The sequence below is a fragment of the Cololabis saira genome, chromosome 19 (assembly GCF_033807715.1).
Source record: "Cololabis saira isolate AMF1-May2022 chromosome 19, fColSai1.1, whole genome shotgun sequence".
NCBI classification, from domain to species: domain Eukaryota; kingdom Metazoa; phylum Chordata; class Actinopteri; order Beloniformes; family Belonidae; genus Cololabis; species Cololabis saira.
In genome coordinates this window covers 12,240,389-12,263,084 of record NC_084605.1, presented here as the reverse complement: position 1 = coordinate 12,263,084, position 22,696 = coordinate 12,240,389, and the positions used below count along the sequence as shown (strand labels likewise).

Sequence of the window (22,696 nt, the reverse complement as noted above, 5' to 3'; positions counted from 1 at the left end):
GTCTTAACACATTTTAGTTCATTGTGGAGAAAGCTGCTTCACAGCAATATGGGCAGGATGTTTTAAGATGGTCAGTTTATTTTCTGTGACTTCAGTTCAGACTTGAGTGAATATGTTTGATGAAAAACTTTGTGTTTTGTTTCAGTGGCGTTTCACTTTCGCACTTTGAACGCCACGGTCTCTGAACGTATGAGACACTGGTTTTGTCCCAGTGGGAAGACTGAACCAGGATGAATCGGTCCATTCTGGGTTGAACTTTCCCTTCCACCTGTTACGCTTCTCATCTCTGTATATACAGTCAAGCTAATTACCGTATTTTGACGACCATACGGGCGCCGTGTGGAAAGACGCATCCTCAGTTTTGTGTGTGTCATTTCTGTAAAACACACACACAGCGCACCGTGTGGAAAGGCACCGTCAACACACACGGAGCGCCGCCTTACCAACACACACACACACAAGCATACAAGTGTGCATATTTAAAAATAGAGTGGGAACAAAACTTAGTTTGACTGTAATTTATTTAAGATATTACATTAATCAGTTGTCAGAGGACTCAGCGCGTCAGGTTTCATCCGAGCCTGATCAGCTGAGAGCCCGCAGCTCTCTGGCTGCGCTGCAGCAGAGTCTTCCCGATGCTTTTGAGAAAGCCCGAACAACAGTCCAGTCCAGCAGACACGTCAGCCAACGCATCTACATGTACAATCCTTCAGCAGTAACGATGGAGCCCACCGCCCGAGCGGCACCGACCTCCCCGGCCGCGGGGACGCGTCAGGATAAATGATCACGCCGCGCTCGCTCGCTCTGGGCGCAGACCCAAGTAATCGATCCCTAATCCTGGCGGATCTAAACCTACTCTGTACAAAATGACGGATTTACTCTGTAAATACACACCATTTCTCTTACTATTACACGTACAGCTAGCTGAGTGTCTTCTCCTCATTTGGCCGGGAGTTGCTATGCAGTCCCGCGGCCCCCGCGGCCCACATGTGCAAAACTGAAATTTTTTTTGCGGCCCACTAGATGGCGCTCGCGGCCCAAGTGTGGGCCGCGGCCCTATGGTTAAGAATCACTGCTCTAGTGTATCTCTCCGTTGCCTTGAACAGGCTTTGTGCTGCAAAATGCGCTGCAATTCTGAGCCCAAATTTCCCGCGCTGGGCTGCGGATGTGACGTCAAATGACGCTGCATGCGCGTTCTCCCCGTTCTCCCGTGCCGGCTTCGCTGTTGGCTGCAGTACCCCCGACGGTCTCGTCGTGGCGCTAATGTGTCTCATTTCTTATTCTTGCCTCATGCTCCTTTAAGCAAGTTTTTATATTGTTTTTCTTTCCAGTTCCCTGGTTCCCAATATTTATTTTTCTTAACAGAAACATGATTGATAAATATAACATGAATTCATAAAAGAATATTTTTTTAATATACAAAGAACCACAGAAAAGAGATGAGAAACATGTGACAATACAAAGTTATTGTAGTGAATCCCTCTGTAATGCCAGCTCTGATCAGAGTTATGTGATGAAATTCAATGAAATGAATTTCATCACATAACTCATAACTCACAGAAATTGTTTGTGTCCAAAGCACATGAACCCCAGCAGAAAATTATTTGTAGCCTCACAGCAAAATAGTTTCCAGTGCAAAATCTAGACTGAGTCCTTCACGTCACCATACTTGTAGAGGTTTTTTCTTTTCTTTTTTTCAGTCCTCCAGCTTTCTCCAACAGTTGAAAAACATACATGTTAGGAGTGAGAGTACATGGTTGTTTGACGATGTTTGGTCTTGTGATGGAACGGGGCCAGGTTCCAGCTCCTTCACGAATATGACCAAAACGATCTACGAATAGAAAATGGGTCGATGGATATCACTTGCAGTTTCTAAAATGTGAAAGGGATGTTTTAAAGTTAGTTGAAGCATAAAGCTTATCTTGCCCACCTTTTAACATAATAGAATATACAAAAAGAACAAATGAGTATCATGAGGTTATACAAAATAATAATAGTAGTAGTAGTAATAATAATAATAATAATAATAATAATAATAATAACTGTAATAATAGTAATAGTAATAATAATGATAATAATAATAATAATAATAATAATAATAATAATAATAATAATAATAATAATAATAATAATAATAATAATAATAATAATAATAATAATAGCTGTAATAACTGTAATAATAGTAATAGTAATAATAATGATAATAATAATAATGATAGCTCTGAAAACAGAAAGTGAAAAGATGCTAAAGAAACCGACAAAACCAATTTAGGTTGTCATTTCATCTCATGCATGTGTGCATTCTTCTTTGTTTGCTTATTGTGCTTCTATATATGTGTCTATTACCTTTGCTTTGAATAATATCTTGTATGCTTTTATTGAGTTTGCTAATTTAAGGTCGTTGTCTAATGAGTTCCACAGTTTTACTCCTAAAACGGATATACATCTGCCCTTTGTATTTGTTCTTACTGCTGTTGTCTTAAACATTGCTGTTCCCCTGAGCTCATGTTTGCCCTCTCTTGGCCTGAACAGTTCCTGCATGCAGCCCGGAAGTAAATTATTATAAGCCTTATATATTATTACAGTGGTGTTCAGATTAACTATATCTTGCAATTTAAGTGTATTGTTTTGAATGAAAAGTGGGTTTGTTGATGCAAGATAGTCAGCCAAGTTTACAATTCTAATTGCTTTTTTTTGTAAAATATAGATGGGTTGGATTATTGATTTATACGTATTCCCCCACACTTCCACACAATAGGTAAGGTATGGGAGTAGTAGGGGTCAGTATAGTGTTTGTAATGATCTTTTATTTATAATACCTTTCATTTTATATAATATTGCTATTGTTTTAGATAATGTTCTTTTTAAGGTATTAATGTATGGCTTCCATGTGAGTTTTTCATCAATAATTATTCCTTAGAATTTAGTAATGTAAAGTAGCATATCGAGGAGTCAAATGACCCCAATTCTCAAAGCCCTCCATTGGCTTGCCTCACATTTCGCGTCAATTTTAAAATGTTAACTTTCAGAGCCTTGCATGGTCAGGCTCCCGAGGATTGTTATGTCCCTAAACCCCCTCTCAAAGGCTGAGGTCACAGAACCAGAACGTACTGTTGGTCCCTCGTACCCACTTCAGGACCGGAGGAGACTGCTCTTTCCAGGCCATTGTGCCGAGGCTCGGGAATGAACTTCCCCTCTCCCTATCATGCATTTAAGTTGTAAATGTCTTCTATGAGACCAAATGGTAACTGTAGAAATACTAATTCACAAATCCCACATTGGGCATACTTAATCAAATATCAACCTGGTGTAAGCACGACAATTATAACCTTTCATCTACCTATAGGATCAAGTTTAATCCTTGAAGTGCTTGACTTTTCCTAAAGAAGATTAGAAATCCTTAATCCATTCATAACAAAATTCCGTGCAGCAGATTTATTCAGGTGGAAATCAAGTCTTCTCAGTACCAGCATGCTTTTCTGAACCACTTTAAAACTTAATTAAAAGACGTGCATGTTTTTGCCAGCTGGAAATCATGAGGAGGGGTGATTAGGATGCCCTGTTTTCACCATGCTTTATTAAATAATTGAATAAAATGTATTTGAAGTATCTGTGCTAATCATAACGGCAAAAAAGGTTTTAAAATATTTGAACCAAAAAAGACAATACATTAAAGACAAATTACCAAAATTAAGACCAATCGAATAGTTTATGCGACTATTCATATGCAATAATCTTGTTTCCTTTTACTAAAAATTTTAAGAGATTAAAGAAGAATATTTACTGTTTTAATCAATATCACAGCAAAATAAGGGTTTGTGAAAAGCCTAATTGACTGGACCTCAATCGGCATGTGTATGTGGAAGGGATTATTTGAATAATCTTATTTATCTCAAATAGTATTTTAGTCTGAAATTCCCATCCCTACTTTAGAGATATGAGCTCAGAGAGGAGGCAGCCAAAGACAGGCAGCGAGTCTCAGGTAATTGCCACGTTGTTGATAGGACCCAAATGCAGGAGAGCAGGAGTTCCAAAAATGGAGATTTATTATTCAAACAAAACCAACCACACATACACACACATAGCCACACATACATATACTAGGGCTGTGCGATTAATCGATTTTAAATCTAAATCGGATTTATTACTGTAATCACAATCGATGTTAAAAAAAGGAAATCGGAAAATCGATTTTCCTTTTTTGCAGCTGGCTGCATTACAGACACAGCTCGTCTAGTCATCTTTGTTTGGTCAAGAAAATTGTAAATGTTTTTACTTTACTAAACTCAATCTTTCAATTGCACTTCATTCCCAATAGGGAAATTTGTTTGCTATTTTTCTTTAAAAATAAAGATAAAATATTTGAAACAATTTATTCCATTGACTTTTGTAGTTTTACCAAAAAAATCGAAATCAAAAATCGGGTTTTCAGAGAAAAAAATCAGGATTTTATTTTTGTCCAAAATCGCCCAGCCCTAACATATACACACACACACACACACACATAGCCACACAGACATATACATACACACACACACACACACACACAGCCACACACACATATACACGCACACACACACACACACACACACACACACACACACACACACACACACACACACACACACACACACACACACACACACACACACACACACACACAGACATATACATCGGCTTGTTCACCTGCATGCTGGCTCTTTAGTTTTTGGGGTTAGTTACAGTAATCACGGTTGTCCTAATTAAGCTGATTACTAGGGTTGGGAATTTTTCACTATCTCATGATTCAATTTGATTCCGATATTTGAGGCCACTATTTTTGATTCAAAACAGTTCAATTCATGATGATTTCTGCTTTGATCTATAGGATACTCATGATCTACTCTAAATGGAGATATTTAAATGTCTTTTTCCTATTTATTACATTTTAAACATTTATCGATGCTAAGATACAGCTGATGCAACGGATACATACTGCTTAAGTCACAACAATAAAAGTGCTTCTTTATGAAAAACTTCTTCAACTCCTCTTCAGCTCTGATGCCGGCAGATTTATTCATGCATTGTTGCAGTGTCTTCTTTGTTTAGGTGTTTAGATCAGCGAGCCTCGGGGTGGGAGGAGGTGAATGGACCCATTCTCTGACTGGAATGCTTCCCTTTATGCGGAAAGCACATGGGAACATTCCAGGACTGGCTGCATGGTGACGTCCGGAAGTGCTGTGTAGTTACAAAATGGGACCGATAGGAAATTGATTTGTTTTATTTTTTATATAAAATCGATTTTGTGATATTTTATATCGATTCTGAATTGTAGTAAATGAGAATTGCGATTTTTATGTGAATCGATTTTTTTGGTACACTCCTACTGATTAACAGAAACTTTCACAGCATTTGTACATTTGAACACCGACATGAAATTTAAAAATTGTCACTCCTGATACAAACTTTGCAGTTTAAAATGTAATACATCCTATCAGCATTAATAACATACTGTATGTACATATATACTATATATATATATATATATATATATATATATATATATATATATATATATATATATATATATATATATATATATATATATATATATATATATATATATATATATATATATATGATCAGATGGTAAATTGTTTTGGCAAGTGCACGCCAACACAGATATGCACAATGATTGTAATGGAAACTGACAGGCCCCTCATTCCTCACCAATCCATACTGACTTGCATGAGAAAGTATTTGCCTGAAGCATGCGTTCATAGAAAAACACACACTCCTCAGAGTTGCCATGAGGTAAATTAATTCAGGTTTCACTGATAGACACATTCACACACACAAACACACACACACACACACACACACACACACACACACACACACACACACACACACACACACACACACAAACAAACGGAAAACCCACATGTGCACAAACAGAGTTGTATAATAACACCTTGCGTCCAACAGCCCCATCCACTCTGGCAATTTGGGTCCAACAAAGGGCCAACAAAGCTGTTGCTATAAAGAAACGTTGACCGCAAAAACAAGAAGATAACAGGAGGAAAAGGGAGAGTGGGATGAAAAGAAAGGAAAGAACAAGGGGACAGGAGTAGAGGAGGTTATTTTTGTCTCCCAGCAGCAGTCTATATTGTCAATATCTTCCTCTGAGTTGTACCATCAAGTGCACTACGAGTCTCCCGTGGCCAGATTTATTATCTCTCATGTTGTAGTGAGGGGAAGCTGTTCACTTTTCTTTTTTTTTTTGCTGGACAACTTAGAAAAAATTTGGAAATAATGAATGAAATTTCTTCAGAATAAAAGACAATAGGGTAGCTAGGAGAAAACATTAAACAAAAATATTCAAAGGATGATGGTTTGATTGTGATGTGAGAGTAAAAAACATCTACAAACGAGTTGTGTAAATTTGGAAAAGCCGACATGTCGTCCAATCTTTTTATTCATATGTCTTTAAGAGCTCATCTTTTGTGTTTGTCTGTGTGTGTGTGTGTGTGTGTGTGTGTGTGTGTGTGTGTGTGTGTGTGTGTGTGTGTGTGTGTGTGTGTGTGTGTGTGTGTCCCACATCCTTTTGTGCTTGACTGACAGTGAAGAGCACTCAGAAGAACTTGAAAAAGCTTCTTTTCTCTGTCTCGCCTTCACCACAGGCTAAAATATGCTGTTCTCCTGTTCAACAAGAACACACTGTAGTCCAACACATGCACAGCGGTTTGTGATAGTGACCAATTTCAAAGCTAAAACTAGCACATGCAACCCCCTCTCTTTCATATGTGACGGCTCAAGTATTTTCCAACCGTGGTACTTTAGATCTTGACTTAAAGGGGACCTATTATGAAATACACGTTTTTTCTTGCTTTAACCTACAGGTATAAAGTGGTCTCCCCTCACCCTGCCAACTCAGAGAAGGAGGAAAGCAACCAAATTCTGCAGTGTCTGTACAGCCCGCCCAGATGAGCCTACCAGTGTCATGTGACTTTTACGAGCCGTTCAGATTCTGCTCCCGTCCTTATGTAACGACGGGAGCGATTTCCATAGGTTGGCCTCCGTTGCGTGAAACCACGCCCACAACTAACTTTTTTTTTTCTGTTGATGGTTTCAGATCTTCCAAGCAATGCACCTGAAGCTGTTCAACGACACCTTCAGAAGATGCACGGTCCTTCCTTGAGCCAGCAATAGTGCATAAATGTTATTTACATACAACTTGGCATATAAACAGTGCATGGTGTATATGAGCGGTGTATATAATGTGTACAAACGTTATTTTTTTTTTTTTAACAATAAAGTTGCCATTTGTGAACATTCAGTGTTGTGATTTATTTACAGTTAACATGATTCATTTGTCTTGTAACATAAGAAATGAAATGATGAGGAATCGGAGTAAAGAACTGTGGTGTAACTGTTTAGAATTCAATTAAATCTTCCTGTGTGAATCAGTGTGAAGACGAGGTGAACCGTTCCCCCCTTCAGGTAACTAAAGGCTGATTTATGGTTCCGCGTTACACCAACGCAGAGCCTACGGCGTAGGGTACGCGTCGATTTAACGCAGAACCGTAATTCAGGCTTTAAGATCCCAGGGAGTCGTTTACAGGCGACTTATGTACACCTTCCCCTGTACAGAAACGCGGGTTCGATACCAGTCGCGGCATATGTTGCCCCCACTTCTACATGTCTGTCTTTCACTGCACCTATCAAATAAAGTCGCAAGAGCCGCATGACACCAGGCAAAGAGCTGCATGCGGCTCGCGAGCCGCGGGTTGGCCACCCCTGACCTCAGGGGTCTGGGAGCTTCATAGGAACTAACAGATCAACCATGTATTTTGGTCCAAGACCATTCTGGCTTTGTAGACCAGCAGTAAAAATTTAAACTCTATCCTTTGACTCACTGAAAGCCAGCCAATGAGTGCTATAATCTAATCTATGAAGAGAAAAAGAAGGTTCATGATGACGGGAGTATTTTTATGAGCCGCAATCGGTGCCATCGATGGCGGGCGTTACGACAATTCAGGTGAACATTTTCAAATTCACAGTGTGAATTTGTCTACTTTTCAGTCTAAATCTAATGCAAGCTAAAAGTACAACTGTATGGCTGAATGGCGGCTGTCTACTTTTACTGGTATTCAAAGGTCTTCTTGAATAGTCACTTTCTCTGTCCTGCTGTGTTGGAAACAGGATTTGTGTCTGAAGGCAGCATCATTCAGTTGCAGGCCGTAGCATCATGTTTTGTCACAACATGTCCTATTATCAAAATCATTCATTGTAGCTTAACAACCGTTCAGCTGTATGCAACATGATAAATAAACCTATTAGCAGCTGCAGCCGATTAGTGTAGCTAAAAGCAAGGTTACGAGGTCCAATCCACTCAGAATGCTGCTTTAAAGCATTACAGAAAAGCACAGGGGAGTCATTCAGAAATAGCAATGATAGGTTCAATGGCCATTGTGGAAAGCAGCAAATGTTTGAAAGAGGCTTCACTTTTCTTTGTAAGGCACTTACTTTTTCTTGTATTATATTTCCATTTGTTTGGCTTTTCATCCTAATATCAGTTTACCAGTCTGAATCATTACCTTCTGCACTAGAGAATTAAAATAAAATAAAAAAATAATACAAACAAATTTACAAATGCCACATATATGTATCTCAATGCTAAATATTGAAGGATTTTCTAGGAGCTGGAGAAAGCAAGAGCACATTACTACAAGGGCAGATTAAGCACTTTTCTTTTCTTTATCCTTCACTCACTCAGCACACATTTGTCCAGGAGTCAATATACTAAATAAATTGAATGAAGCAGCTTAAACGACATGCTGGATCAAAGGCTAGTAATTGTAGACTTGGAGAGTTACTCCTCTACATAACAGGATGGACATAACCTTATTCATCACAGACTGATTTGCAATCACTCAGTCTTACTATGGACTGGCTGTCTCGTCGCCATTCATTACAGCTGCGTCCGAGTGCTGAATCCACAGTGCTTTTCTTACTGGCGTATAATATGGTCAAGGCATAAATCTGACCGAGTGGGAGAAAACTGGATAGAAATAAATAAATGGAAATCAAAAAATCCCACTCATGCTTTTCAAACAGCTTAAAAGAAACATCAATAAAAAAAATAAAACCATGGAAAAATAGCCAATACAACCAACAACACATGAAAGAATGCAAATAATTCAAGTAATTTAAAGCTAATGTATTGCTTTTTTTTTACTTCAGCTGAAGAGTTTTTTTCAAGAGTTTTACAGAATGCTAAAGTATGCAGGTGACTAGGTGACTGCAAGATGATGATCTGGGCTGTTTTGCAGGCTGTTTTACAGGCCAATTACCAGCCCTCCACTACATCAGCTCTTGTGTGGTGTATAAGTTAGAAAATTTAAATTTTCAACCGGTTTATTGAGACCTCGTGATGGGATGTCTGCTCCTAAGATATAAAACTCTGTCTTGAATGTTTCCCAGTTTTGCAGAATCTTTCTCACTGTATAGATTGATGGAGTGTGACGTGTTTTTAAAAGGATTTAAAACACTTCCAACGTTAAAGAGGAGCAACAATCCTTTTCATACGTTTCACACAGAAAGTGCACCATATCACACAAAAAAACCTGCCGCTGATAAACCGCTGATGATCCCCTTTGATAATTATAACAAACAACCAGTGTGACTGCACGCTGCACAGATGAATTGCTGGATCACCAGAATGACAACAGTGTTACTGATAGGAGTGGCATGATCCATAACATCTGCTTTCCATTGCACACAGAGATTTGCCTCTGCTACCACCTCGGAGGCTGGCGGAGAGGTGTATCACAGGAGTAATGAAATGTTCCCCGCTATGTTGCCCTGTGTTTCCCACAGCACAGTAGGCAGAATAAAGTCGCTACAGAGGTGAAATAAATGGCTGCTACAACAAGAACAATATTAAGATCATTGCTTATGTCTTTCCATTTTTGCAATTTAAACACTTTTATGCTCCAGACCAATCAAACTGACAACACCTCCACAGGTATTCACACCTGTTAATGATTTCTTAATAAAGTGTCAAGTGTCAGTGTCACATTCCCCCCAGCTTTCAGTTTCTGTTTTGCCCCGCCTGTGTCCCATCTGCCCTGATTGTGTCTGCACCTGTGTCTCGTCATGTCTCGTTATCCCCTGTGTATATCTGGTGTTGTCAGAGTTTTTTGATCCCTTTTTAGTTTGTTTTGATCCTGCCCAGCAGCGCCTTGTTTTTGGCTTTTTTGTTAAATAAATCCTTTTTTCCATTGAACTCCTGCCTCCTGCTCTCCTGCGTTTGGGTCCACACCTTACCCCCAGACGTGACATAAAGGGCATTTAATCACCCTCTTATTCCTTTGGGAGCAGAAATGGTATACTTTCACACAGCATGTGATTTTAAGCTAGGTTTTCTTAAATAGGCAATGACATGGTACAATGTGTACCATACACTGTTACCTATTAAAGGTTATACTTTTATGTTTCTTTGTCTATGTTTGAGTATGTACAGTCTAAAAACTGAAAGAGGGTCCAGTTTCTTTTTAACATGACTATAAATGCATTATAATAAAACAGATTATTAACATACAGTATATCTCTCTTGCAAGTGAAAGATGGGTTCAGTTCAATTTCAAATTATTCTTTAACCAAAACGAAACTTGAGGTCTAGTTTTTAATTTTCAAATTCTAGACTAGTAGCACTGGAGGGAGTTTAGTTTTATTGATTTGCATTGCTTGTTAACAACAACGCAAGACAACATTAAATTGGATTTTTGTTAAAGATGTTCAATAATTTGAAAGGTTTCTTAGAAGAACACTCACATCCACATCAAAGCTAAACTCTCTATCCATCTCTCCTTCCTTTTCTGAATTCTTGCACTGAAGAATAACCAGAATGGTGTTTTTACAGAATATCATACTCTCAGAGCGATGTTAATCTTACATTTTATAAGTATAAAATTATATAATATAACTACTTTTTCTGTGGGGTAACATAGACCTTAACATTTGACAAATGTTGGGCGATCTTAGAAGGATCTTTCATTTCAGCCTGTTCATATACATCTTGCCATTGAATAATTTAATGAACCAACGAAGGAACAAACAAACCCACAAAGGAATGAACGAACGACAATGCTGGCTAAGATCTCCTCTACATGAATATCTGGATGGCGGTATGAAGAATAAGCCCCGCAAACCAAAGGCTGACAACCTCTCCCACTGCCAGCCCATCAAACTGTGAATATGCTTTTTATTTTGTACCAGTGACGCAGCATCAGATATGCCTGCCAAAGGACATTCTGCTGTTATCTGCATGCAAATGACAAAAATAGATGAATGATTGAAACAGCTGGCCCCATGGCAGAAGAAGAACAGCTGTAACTTTGCCAATACCCTTACGGCTGACACTTGTCAGCCCCTGAAAATGTTAAACTTCTCTCAAAAAATGTACAAATTGAGACTTTTTTTCATCTTTCCAAACAGCGAAAATTAAGGTTATTTGTAGGGAAATAACCAGGCAAACGCTCCCAGGAACATAATTTCAGTGTGTCATAAGTGGCAAGATGCAAAGGTAAAAATCCAGGCAGTTTAATAAAAGAAAACACTGTAATTTGCAATTCTGTGTTGGAAACGTAATTACTTCTTTGCGTTTTGCTCCATCCAGAACTTTTTCCACACTCATAATTGAGCACCATGGGGCAACTAGGCACTGGGGAGTGTTACTGATTTCGGAGTGTGTTTTTCTACTCAAAAAGTTTTCCAATAAAATCAGCATAAGGCTCATGAATGACTGTGAAAGTGCTTTTTGTTTTTGTTTTCTCATTTCATTTTAAATTTGGTTCTGAAACAGGAAAAATAAGTAAACTATATTTGCTTGGCTTTGTCTGTACATTGAATAAGGAGCAAACAAGTAAAATGTATCTGTATAGCAGATACAAATTACAAGGAGCTTCACAATAAAATACAGTAAATGAAAAATAAAAGGTAAAACAGAAAAAAGACAAAGGTCCCTAACATTTTTACTTTAACAGTAAGACAGGTTGATTCAGTCTGCTTTCTGAACTTAGCAACTGAATTGCAGTGCTTTTATAGAAGGTTAGAAACCATTTGGTCTGCAGAAGGATGTGTCAAAACAATTTTAATCAGATAAAATCAGTAAAAGAAGAAATTCAATTATAAAATGAATCAAACATCGGCACAACAGGCATTCTCAGATTATTCCACATTCTTCATATTTACACAACATGGCATAGAAAAATCAATTAAACACATTTAACGCACTCTAAATCTCCTTGCACGGTTCTTTACAGCAGTGACATTCAGGACTACAGATTTAAGATAGCAGGAGGTGGGAGACTGAATACGTGTCTACACAGCCATTAAAAGTTATTCAATACTCCTCGGTTTGAGGGTGAAGTACACCGTGGACTTGCAACATTCACGTTTTTTCATTGAATTCTGACTTTAGCTGCAGAAGAGAAAAAAGCAAACTGGCTGAATTTGTTATAAATTTACTTCTGTGCCATTGATTAATAAACAATAAAAAGCTAGAGCTGCTACTGGAAAGTTTGACATGGACATACATGTGAGTCAGAAAATGATCCAAATATAATGTGCATGACTTATTTTCCTTTACTCTCCAGAAAGGTGTGCCAGCTTTCTATATGCACCATATTGACTTTATCCTTTATTTCTGCCTACAGAAAATACTCCAGATTAAAATGCGTGACAGTGGGAGGAATCTATAGTATCTACCAGCACGCCTGACAACACACGTCTATTGCACCTCCACACTTACGTAACATGCAGCTTACTAACACATGTACATAAGCACATGCTCAGACACAAACAAGCACCTGTGAACCTGAGAGTCATGTCTGTGTTGAGATACAGACAGGGCTATAATTCATACACTTCTACGATGGCCAATTTAAACAATCGCACATGTTGCTTTGCTGTCATTAATAGATACATATATGTGTTACAGGTGGTATCAACTCAAGAATCACAATCACAACAATAGATATTGTATGTAGGTAGAAGATACAGCTAATATAGGGAAGTAACAGTGTTTACATCCCTGCAGACTATGCAATAGTACATCGTGCAAACTCAGGCATACCTGTGCACAGACACACACACACACAAGCACACACGCACAGACACACAGGTTACCTGGCCTCTGCCACAGTGCAGCAGTAACTCCCACTGCGCCCCGAGCTTCTGCCCACCCGCAGTTCCTCTCGAGACTTACGACGATTAAAGTAGTCTGTGAGTTTTCCAAAACTCGCCATTTTCTCTCCTTCCGCTCACCTCCAACGCCCCGTTTCCTTTTGCCTTGTTTGTTTTGATTTGTTTTTGAAAAAAATAAAGCAACACAAAATTAAAGATGACTAAGGTTCTGCTCTCTGGTGCGCAACCTCCTGACTTTTGATCAGTCTGCTTTTACTACTACCTGTAATCAGCGGCGCGGCTCTGTATCAGCTGCAGGTCCGAGGCTCCCTGTGCTCTCTCATCCCCTTTTGCACAGGATTTAATGTGCAGAAGAATGAGCCAAAGCCTGCTCAGTCTTTTTATGCCTCTCTCTCCCCCTTTCGCTGGTTCGCCACTGCGCACAGAGCATATACACTGACTCTCAAAATAGTAACGTTTGTAACTGCCTACCCATCGATACAGCAGGAGTACTGCCCCCCACCACCACCAATGTACAGCAGACGAGAAGGAGGAGAGAGAAAAAGCCGGAGAGGGAGGGCTCAGTGTCGCTCCTCTTGTGTGCTAGAGGAAGCTGCACTTGAAGGAGAATATGAGCTACTATGATGCTTGTACCTAAGCCCACTTCCCTCTCTCTCTCTCCTTTTTCTTTTTTCTTTCTTTTAGCGTATATTGTCTGTGTTGCCTACTCGCGTTTTCTCTTTCATGCATGAATTCTTTCACACCACTGCTCATTACTTGGTGAGCACATACACACACACACAGAGCAGGTGACAATGGTAGAACGTTGTGTGTGTATCACTCTAACTCCCTATCATGCTCGCTTTTTTCCCCTCCCTCACACACACACACGCAACCCGAGAGGCACCTCCACCATCATAACTTTCCCTGCATATTCCTCCTCGCTTTTATTTACACCTGTGGGGATGCGTGCACCATTCATCGGTAATTGCATCAGTAATGAAACATTCATTTCCCATTTGATTAATTTTACCAAAAATAAAAAAGACAGCATGGGAAGAATGCAAAGGAGAAAAGAGGAGAAGGAGGTGTGGCGGGAGGGCTCTGTGAAGTGTTCATTAGTGAGGAAGTGTGTGAGCATGTCTCTTTCAGCTGCAGACAGTCTTTTCTCAGTTCATTGTCTCATCCTTGTCTGTCTTTGTTTTCGTCTCAAAACAGGGGACCATGAGTTCTTTCTTTCCTCAAAGTCTTTCAGGTGTATCGTCAATTTACTTCCCCATGACTTTGCTTTAATTGCTTCTCTGTCCTTCCATCCGTCACCACATACTTTCCTTTTCAAAAACTTTCATCATCCCTTTCTCTTTGTCTGATACGCTTCAATTATTTTATTTTCGGTGGCGTTCCAAAGGCAGTTACTATTACAATTATTATTATTATTATTATTATTATTATTATTATTATTATTATTATTATTATTATTATTATTATTATTATTATTATTATTTTTATTTTTATTTTTATTATTATTATTATCACTGAAAAATCAGGCAAAAAAGTTGAAATCTGCCCAAAAAAATTCACTTGATCCATCTCTGCAACAGCACTTTAAAATCCAAGGTGCGGACGAACTCCCTCACTGTAACAAGTCCAGGATCTGTTGTTAAGCGCTGCGAACAATCCTCCTTTTCTCTCTTCACTCTGTCCATGGTCTCTCTTTTTGTCTGAAATCTGAAATCTACCATCAAAACACACACTGCAATAGGCTACTGATATTGTTGCATCCTCCTGAGTCCTACAAACATTTTATAAGTTAGTGAATAAAAGGGCCAGTTGCGGCAGTACATAACGTTGCTGCATGATGGAGAGCGGCTGCTTTGATTAAACGATTATGACTTTAAATCTCTAGAGGGCCACATAAATAGTTATGGCCGGCACATGTGGTGTAAAGAAATTCCAAGTAGCTTTAAAATTTTTCTTCTCCTCCATGTCTTTTCTTCAACGCATCTGGATTTTGAAGTCTTATTTCAGGAAATAATGTGTGAATAATTTTGCTGCTAGCATAGTTACACATTTAAATATTACAAAAGAAAAAAAACACAAAATAACTGCATCCGCAAATATCCCCCAGATCATCCTAACTTGCCAAAGAAAGTTGAAAATCAATGTTTTAATGGAAAAAAGATCCGCAGAAACAGAAACACAAAGACTCTGTTTACATAAACAGCAATATTAAAATGATTGCCCTTATTCTAATTAAAACTATTCAAAATAAAGTATTTCCATGAGCTCCTTTTAGAACTATCATTTTATATTCCAGGTTTACATTTTAAAGAGCCATATTCAAGTAATGCCACACCCATTACGTCACTACACCCTGCAATACTTTTGCAGGACTGCACACAGCTAGGTTTAGGCATTACAAACTTTTTTCTTAAGGTTGGCAATGCATCTCGACTTGCCTTAAAATAGACTTTCTCACAGCATTTATTGCACCTTAAAAATAAATCTGCTCATTCTGCCTCACCGGGTAGCAAGTGTTTTCTTATCTGCAGCTGTGGTATAATCCGAAGGTCATTCTAAGTGCTATGAAAGAAAAACAAATCAGTACTTTTATTTTTTTCATTTGTGTTCAGTTTTTTTCTGGTAGCTTCAATAAAACAAACTGGAGAGCCTCTTAATACTATGAAAGCAGGTGTAAAGAGATTAAGAGATGACTCTTTCAAAATTCACAATAAATGTGTCAATCTGGTTTTTGTATAAAACTGAACTGAAATAATAAGTTAAACAGGATTTGAATCAGTGCATGTGAAATAATTTGTCCCAGCAACACTGGTGCAGATTTGGATACTGGCAACTTGCAGACAACATGTCCGTGTGCCAGTGCGTCTGGGTGTATTTTTGTGAGAGTGCGTGCCGCTTCTGTGATCCCACGCCACAGTTAATGTTGTGTGAAAGGTGTGGGCTGTGTGTGTTTGCAGGCTCCAGGGCTAAAGAGTTCAGCTTATTGATCAACCTCTCCTGTCTCCCTCTTTCTCTGTCAAAATTCTCTTCATTCCCTGCCTCTCTGTCATGATTTGCGCTACCCCACCCGTTGACTGCACATTGATCTGGGAAGCAGTGTGGGCTGACTATATTGCCCACCAGGCGCAGTAATATTTCGAGCCCAAGTCCCTGGGTAGTAAGAACAGAGACAGAAAGAGAGAGACAGAGCATGCTGAAATGGCTGACAGAGAAATTCCACAGGTTGAAAAACATATTTCCTAAAATTGCTGCATTCCTCATCTTTACTGATTAGAGAATATTCTTCTTCATTAAATGCACTAGGAATGGGCGATATTTTACCGTTCACGATATACCGTAAAAAAAATTCCTCACGATAAGAATTTGTCATGACGCGGTAAAAACGATAAATTCCTGTTGATGATGTTTTTGTGTAAAGCTGATTTTTGGAAGGAAGGAAGGAAGGAAGGAAGGAAGGAAGGAAGGAAGGAAGGAAGGAAGGAAGGAAGGAAGGAAGGAAGGAAGGAAGGAAGGAAGGAAGGGAGGGAGGGAGGGAGGGAGGGAGGGAGGGAGGGAGGGAGGGAGGAAGGAAGGAAGGAAGGAAGGAAGGAAGGAAGGAAGGAAGGAAGGAAGGAAGGAAGGAAGGAAGGAAGGAAGGAAGGAAGGAAGGAAGGAAGGAAGGAAGGAAGGGAGAAAAGAGGAAGGGAAGAAGGAAGGAGAGAGCAGGAGGAAAGAAGGAAGGAAGGGGAAAAAAGAAGGAAGGAAGAAAGAAAGGAAGGAAGGAAGGAAGGAAGGAAGGAAGGAAGGAAGGAAGGAAGGAAGGAAGGAAGGAAGGAAGGAAGGAAGGAAGGAAGGAAGGAAGGAAGGAAGGAAGGAAAGGGGAGAAGGAAGGGAAAAAACAAGGAAAGGAGGAAGGAAGGGAAAAAAGAAGGAAGGAAAGAAAGAAAGAAAGAAAGAAAGAAAGAAAGAAAGAAAGAAAGAAAGAAAGAAAGAAAGAAAGAAAGAAAGAAAGAAAGAAAGAAAGAAAGAAAGAAAGAAAGAAAGAAAGAAAGAAAGAAAGAAAGATAAATTCCCGTTGATGACAAACATGGCGGATCTGAGAGCGAGATATTCATAGTTAAAAAGGTGGAGTTGAATTGGTATTTTTTTTATCGTCATTTTTATCGTTATCGGGATAAATGCCAGAAATAATCGTGATACATTTTTTAGTCCATACCGCCCATCCCTAAAATGCACAATAGTAAATGTATGCACATCCGCTCAGACACAGCATTGGCTGGAGTGTTTTATTTTCAGTGACTGAGTATTATCCTGTTCCTCTGATTTCCTCCTATAAAAAGCGACACAGTTGCCCTTCAAGCTTGGATCATTTACTAGAAGCCGGAACCTTTGAGGGGCTCTACATAGTTTGGAGTCTCAACTTCAAGTGCTTCAATTACTGATGGCACCACTGTTGAATTCACATGTTTTTAAATTCCAATTTTAGTCTTGTTTTTTTCTCCCTCATATTTCTTTCTTTTTGATATTGCTGTCTCTTATGAATGTTGTCTCTAATGCCACTGCCTTCCACAGTTTGTTGGTCACCCATCAGCACATTGATGTCCCACAGGATCTGAGCACTCCTTCTCCAATATGTCCACTAGTGTGCTAAGCAACATGAAATAATGATGGCAATATCCTCTGTCATGGCTCCAAAACACTGGCCCAGCAACAGAAAATAATAATACATTAAAATATTACTAAATAAATCTTTGGTAATTTTCAGATGTTATAATAAATGTTGCTGTCACATAAAAAATGTTTTGTAGGAGGAAGACCATAGCTGATTAATGAGGATGACTTGAAATACCTGAAAACAAATAGAGGAGAGGAAACAAGGACGAGGAAGACAGCGAGGGCTGGACTTTAGAGGAAGACAGTGACAGTCAGTGTCTCTGGAGTAAAACAGGACACAGCAGCAGTTGAGTGAACGTCAAGTGTCGAAAAGAAATTTACCAGCACAGTGAGGAGGGACTGAGCACAAACTATTGACCGTTTTCATTTCCATGGAGCTCTGAAATAGTTTCATCTGATTAATAAATCATAATATTTGGAGCTATTTTCATTCAGACTCAAAAATGTTCACATTGGAAACATCCATTTGAGAACACAATACATATTTTGTTAAATATAATTACACCAGCCATATACACTCAACTCCATAATGTGCTTGCTGCAACATCAAAAAGATGTTCATGTATTTACAAATGTCATTTGTAAAAAGCTGGATCTCCAAAAGCAACAAATAGACACTGAAACACAGTTGTCTGTGACTGAAGTGCCTCCCTCCAGTGGTGGGCAAATGTATTACCCTAATATTCAAAATGTGGGACGGCTGTTCCCCGGGTCATTCAATCAAGGCTCGCTGACGTTACCCCGGTTGCTGCGAGGCGGACTCAACCATTTTGCACCTCAAAGGAGGGGGGCTCCCTGAATGTCCGATATGTTGATGTTATCAATATATTCGAAATAAATTATGACACCAATTAATTGAAGGATCCAATTCATTTGAAATAAAAACATCCAAAGAAAGTTGGTAATAAGTTGGTAAGCAGTATTCAATTTTTGATTCCTATTTTTATTTACTTTTTAATGTTTCATTATTATAAGAAAATATATAAACCGTTATTTGCAAAAGTTGAAAATTAAACGAAAAGCAATTTTTATGTTTTGTTTTTTTTCCCTTACTGTACCGAAAATGAACCGAACCTTGATTTTTGTGTACAGTTACACGCAGATCTTCTACATGTACAGTATAAAGTATATTTTTTCAAACATCTTCCCTTCACTATGGTATTATTACATCAATGTGATAGTGGAGGACAGAGGAGTAGAGGAAGTGGAGGCAGAAGGAGAGGAGGAGCAACCACAGCAGAAAAATGCAGGTTTGTCTATTTTTTGTAAATGGTTTCTCATAAGAGTACAAATACTACTGGTCAAAATTTACTCCATTACAAGTAAAAGTAGCTCAGTCAAAATATTACTCGAGTAAGAGTAGAAAAGTACTTGCTTTTAAAGGTACTTAAGTATCCAAAAGTAAATGCTTTTAAATTTAAGTAAAAGTAAGAGTAAGAGTAAATTTCTTATTTTCCACATCACAAAATTACTATATTTTTTGAAAATAAATGTCTGTGGTTTGTCTGTGCCCTCGTTTTTTACTCGGTCGAACTCAAACATTGAGTTAAGATACAGCCAAGGATTTTGTGAAAGTCCCTGCTCCGAGTCCGGCTCATTATCAGACTCAGACGACTCAGCGGATTGTCTTTCTTCTCCTGACGCAGGCGTAGCCATTGTTGCGGCTCTGTCTTGACAAACGCAGGCTACTTTGGCGGTATCGTTTTGAGGAGGCTTGACGTATTTCCGCTTTACGTACATCCCAGTGGAGAGCGTGCACTGTGATAGGTCTCCTCCTTTGACAAAAACAGCTTGTGTCCAATAGGATTTTAGGGAAGAAGAAAAAAGAGCAGACCTGAAAGTAACGAGTACTTTTCAGCCTTCCTAGAAATTTACTCGAGTAAAAGTAAAAATATTTGTCTTGGAAATGTATTCAAGTAAGAGTAATAAGTACCAAAGAAATCTAATACTCAAGTAAAGTACAAATCCTCTGGATATGTACTTAAGTACAGTACTCAAGTAAATTTACTCCGTTACTGTCCACCACTGCTCATAACTATGCTTAAATAATGTGATTTATAGGTTTCTTTTTTGAGAAAACTATGGTTGCTGAGAGGGACTGAGTGCTGCAAGTCCAGAAGAGCCAGCCAGACCTGATATTTGATGTTCTGACCAAGACCACATATCCCTGAGACATGAGGACAACTTGTGATCAGCAGAGCTGACAGGGTTCAGGGAAAAAAAGCAGAAATGCTGTTTCCTAAACTACTGCTGTTTGGTAAATAAGGAACGCACTTTCTGACCCCAAAAATTAAATACACTAGTTTTCAGGTTGCACCACCTTATAAAAAATATATGTTTTTTTATATGTAAATATCATATCATGCAACTGTAGTACTTCAGGTATTTGTAATTTATTAAAACTATTCACAGGAGTATTTCATTAATTCTTTGTCTGCATAGAGTATGTGCATATTTATATGTAAACAATGTAAAAGCAATGGTTGATTCATTACATTTTACAAGTTTGTACACAGGTACTGTAGACCATGTTCTCCCCATGAAACATGACTTCTCACAAGTTGATACGTGGTTGGTGGCTGTGTTGGTGCCACAAACCCCAGACCTCACTCTTCTTCTGGGGAGGTCTTTTCTAGTCTTCATCCTCCTGGAAGCAATGATCATCAGCAGGTCTGCAGGTGTGACATGTAGCTGCAGGTCTTTGAGAGCGTAGACAGTTTTACTGTAGGGTCTTGTAATTCCATTCAGGTAACTACAGTGATTTGCCAAGATGACAGATCTGCCTAAAACTGGCTTTTAACAAAACATGTCTAGATTCAGCCCATGTTTATGGGATCCCTTTAGACATCCTATGAACCAGACCAGCCAGTGGTTCATCAGTTGCTCCCATGTGTTGGTAGCAGCCATGCAGCAGAAGAGCACGTTACTGCAGCTGAGAAATAGAAATAGAAGAAAGAAAACAAAAAATTAAATAGAAACCAAAACATTTATTCTAACATCAGTTACTAAAAACACACATTGACTTCTCGGAAGAGGCTTGGTTGGGGCAACACCAGAAATGATTGACAATATCTTTGATTCCAGGCATGATACAGTCACCAAATGTCAGTTTTCACAACAATCAATAAACTGGTGCAACAATTCCTTTCTTTGTCCAGAAAGGTGAAAATCTAATCTCTGATAAGATTTATTGCTGGACTGGATACCGCAACCACCATTCAACATATGTCTGCTTCAAATGAAGCTGATATCTGTAACTTACTGTCACTGAGGAGAAGTAAAACAGACCTCATCTTCACAGCGTTATCCACCACTCGTCCATGTCGACACCGAACATAAACACAGTGTGCTAGATGTTGAAAAGACACATCGATAATAAAATGAAAGAGGAGAGAAACAATATTCAAAATCAGGACATACATGTTAATCCTGAAATAATACTGTTTTATCTGCCGTCATGATCTATCTTAGTAAGGGCTGCAACCACATCAGAAATTAAATAAATGAAGTGAGGGAAAGAGTCGCAAGGCGTTATCCAGTGGTACTATGTAACATGACGGCAGTAACATGTCTGTATGGTTGGCCTCACTGGACCTTCACCATCAGAGTGACGGATCTATAATTAATAACAGTGGGATTGTCTAATAAACCAAAGGAGAAAGCATTTAACTCAAGAAGTTGATTTAAAAATGATGAAAAATCGGTTGTCATTATTTTGTGCTACTTTACGGTAGGGATGGGCGGTATGGACTAAAAAATGTATTACGATCATTTCTGGCATTTATCCCGATAACGATAAAAATGACGATAAAAAAAATACTTTTTCTTTCTTTCTTTCTTTCTTTCTTTCTTTCTTTCTTTCTTTCTTTCTTTCTTTCTTTCTTTCTTTCTTTCTTTCTTTCTTTCTTTCTTTCTTTACTTCAAGCCAATTTCTTTCTTTCTTTCTTTCAGGCTCATTTCTTTCCTTCTTTCTTTCTTTCTTTCTTTCTTTCTTTCTTTCTTTCTTTCTTTCTTTCTTTCTTTACTTCAAGCCAATTTCTTTCTTTCTTTCTTTCAGGCTCATTTCTTTCCTTCTTTCTTTCTTTCTTTCCTTCTTTCTTTCTTTCAGGCTCATTTCTTTCTTTCTTTCTTTCTTTCTTTCCTTCTTTCTTTCTTTCAGGCTCATTTCTTTCTTTCTTTCTTTCTTTCCTTCTTTCTTTCTTTCTTTCAGGCTCATTTCTTTCTTTCTTTCTTTCTTTCTTTCTTTCTTTCAGGCTCATTTCTTTCTTTCTTTCTTTCTTTCTTTCTTTCTTTCCTTCCTTCCTTCCGTCCTTCCTTCCTTCAGGCCCATTTCTTTCTTTCTTTCAGGTTCATTTCTTTCTTTCAGGCTCATTTCTTTCTTTCTTTCTTTCTTTCTTTCTTTCTTTCTTTCTTTCTTTCTTTCTTTCTTTCTTTCTTTCAGGCTCATTTCTTTCTTTCAGGCTCATTTCTTTCTTTCTTTCTGGCTCATTTCCTCAATTTATCGTTTTTACCGTGAGATGACAAATTCTTACCGTGGGGAATATTTTTGACGGTTTATCGTGAACGGTAAAATATCACCCATTCCTACTTTACGGTTCATCCTTGACTTCTGCCAAACTACGAGAAAATTAAACAGTACTGCCAAATACGTTCTCGATGCTTAAAATCTTACACTTACCTGAGGTTCTTCACCGTTGCGATCCATGACAGCAAAATGAGTCAAAGTCGTAGATGACGATTTTATTGGTCAGAATCAAATGTTTTTTTTCTTTTGGCTGCGGGATATTTTAACAATGTTATTCCCCAACAATCTAAAAGGGCAGAAATAAAATATGTGAGGACAAGTTTCACA

General features: G+C 38.5%; 1 protein-coding gene across 1 annotated transcript in view; it reads right to left on the bottom strand.

Annotated features, from left to right (window-relative positions):
- The window catches only part of LOC133419084 (ankyrin repeat and fibronectin type-III domain-containing protein 1), a 176,143-nt gene extending 162,620 nt beyond the window's left edge, over nucleotides 1-13,523 (bottom strand). The window contains exons 1-2 of the mRNA XM_061708101.1: nucleotides 13,454-13,523; nucleotides 13,174-13,335 (exon numbers count right to left, since the gene is read on the bottom strand). Of these exons, the coding sequence (XP_061564085.1) occupies nucleotides 13,174-13,292 (119 nt within the window). The 5' untranslated portion in view covers nucleotides 13,293-13,335; nucleotides 13,454-13,523. The remainder of the gene's footprint in view (nucleotides 1-13,173; nucleotides 13,336-13,453) is intronic.
- Between the last annotated feature and the right edge of the window lie 9,173 nt (nucleotides 13,524-22,696).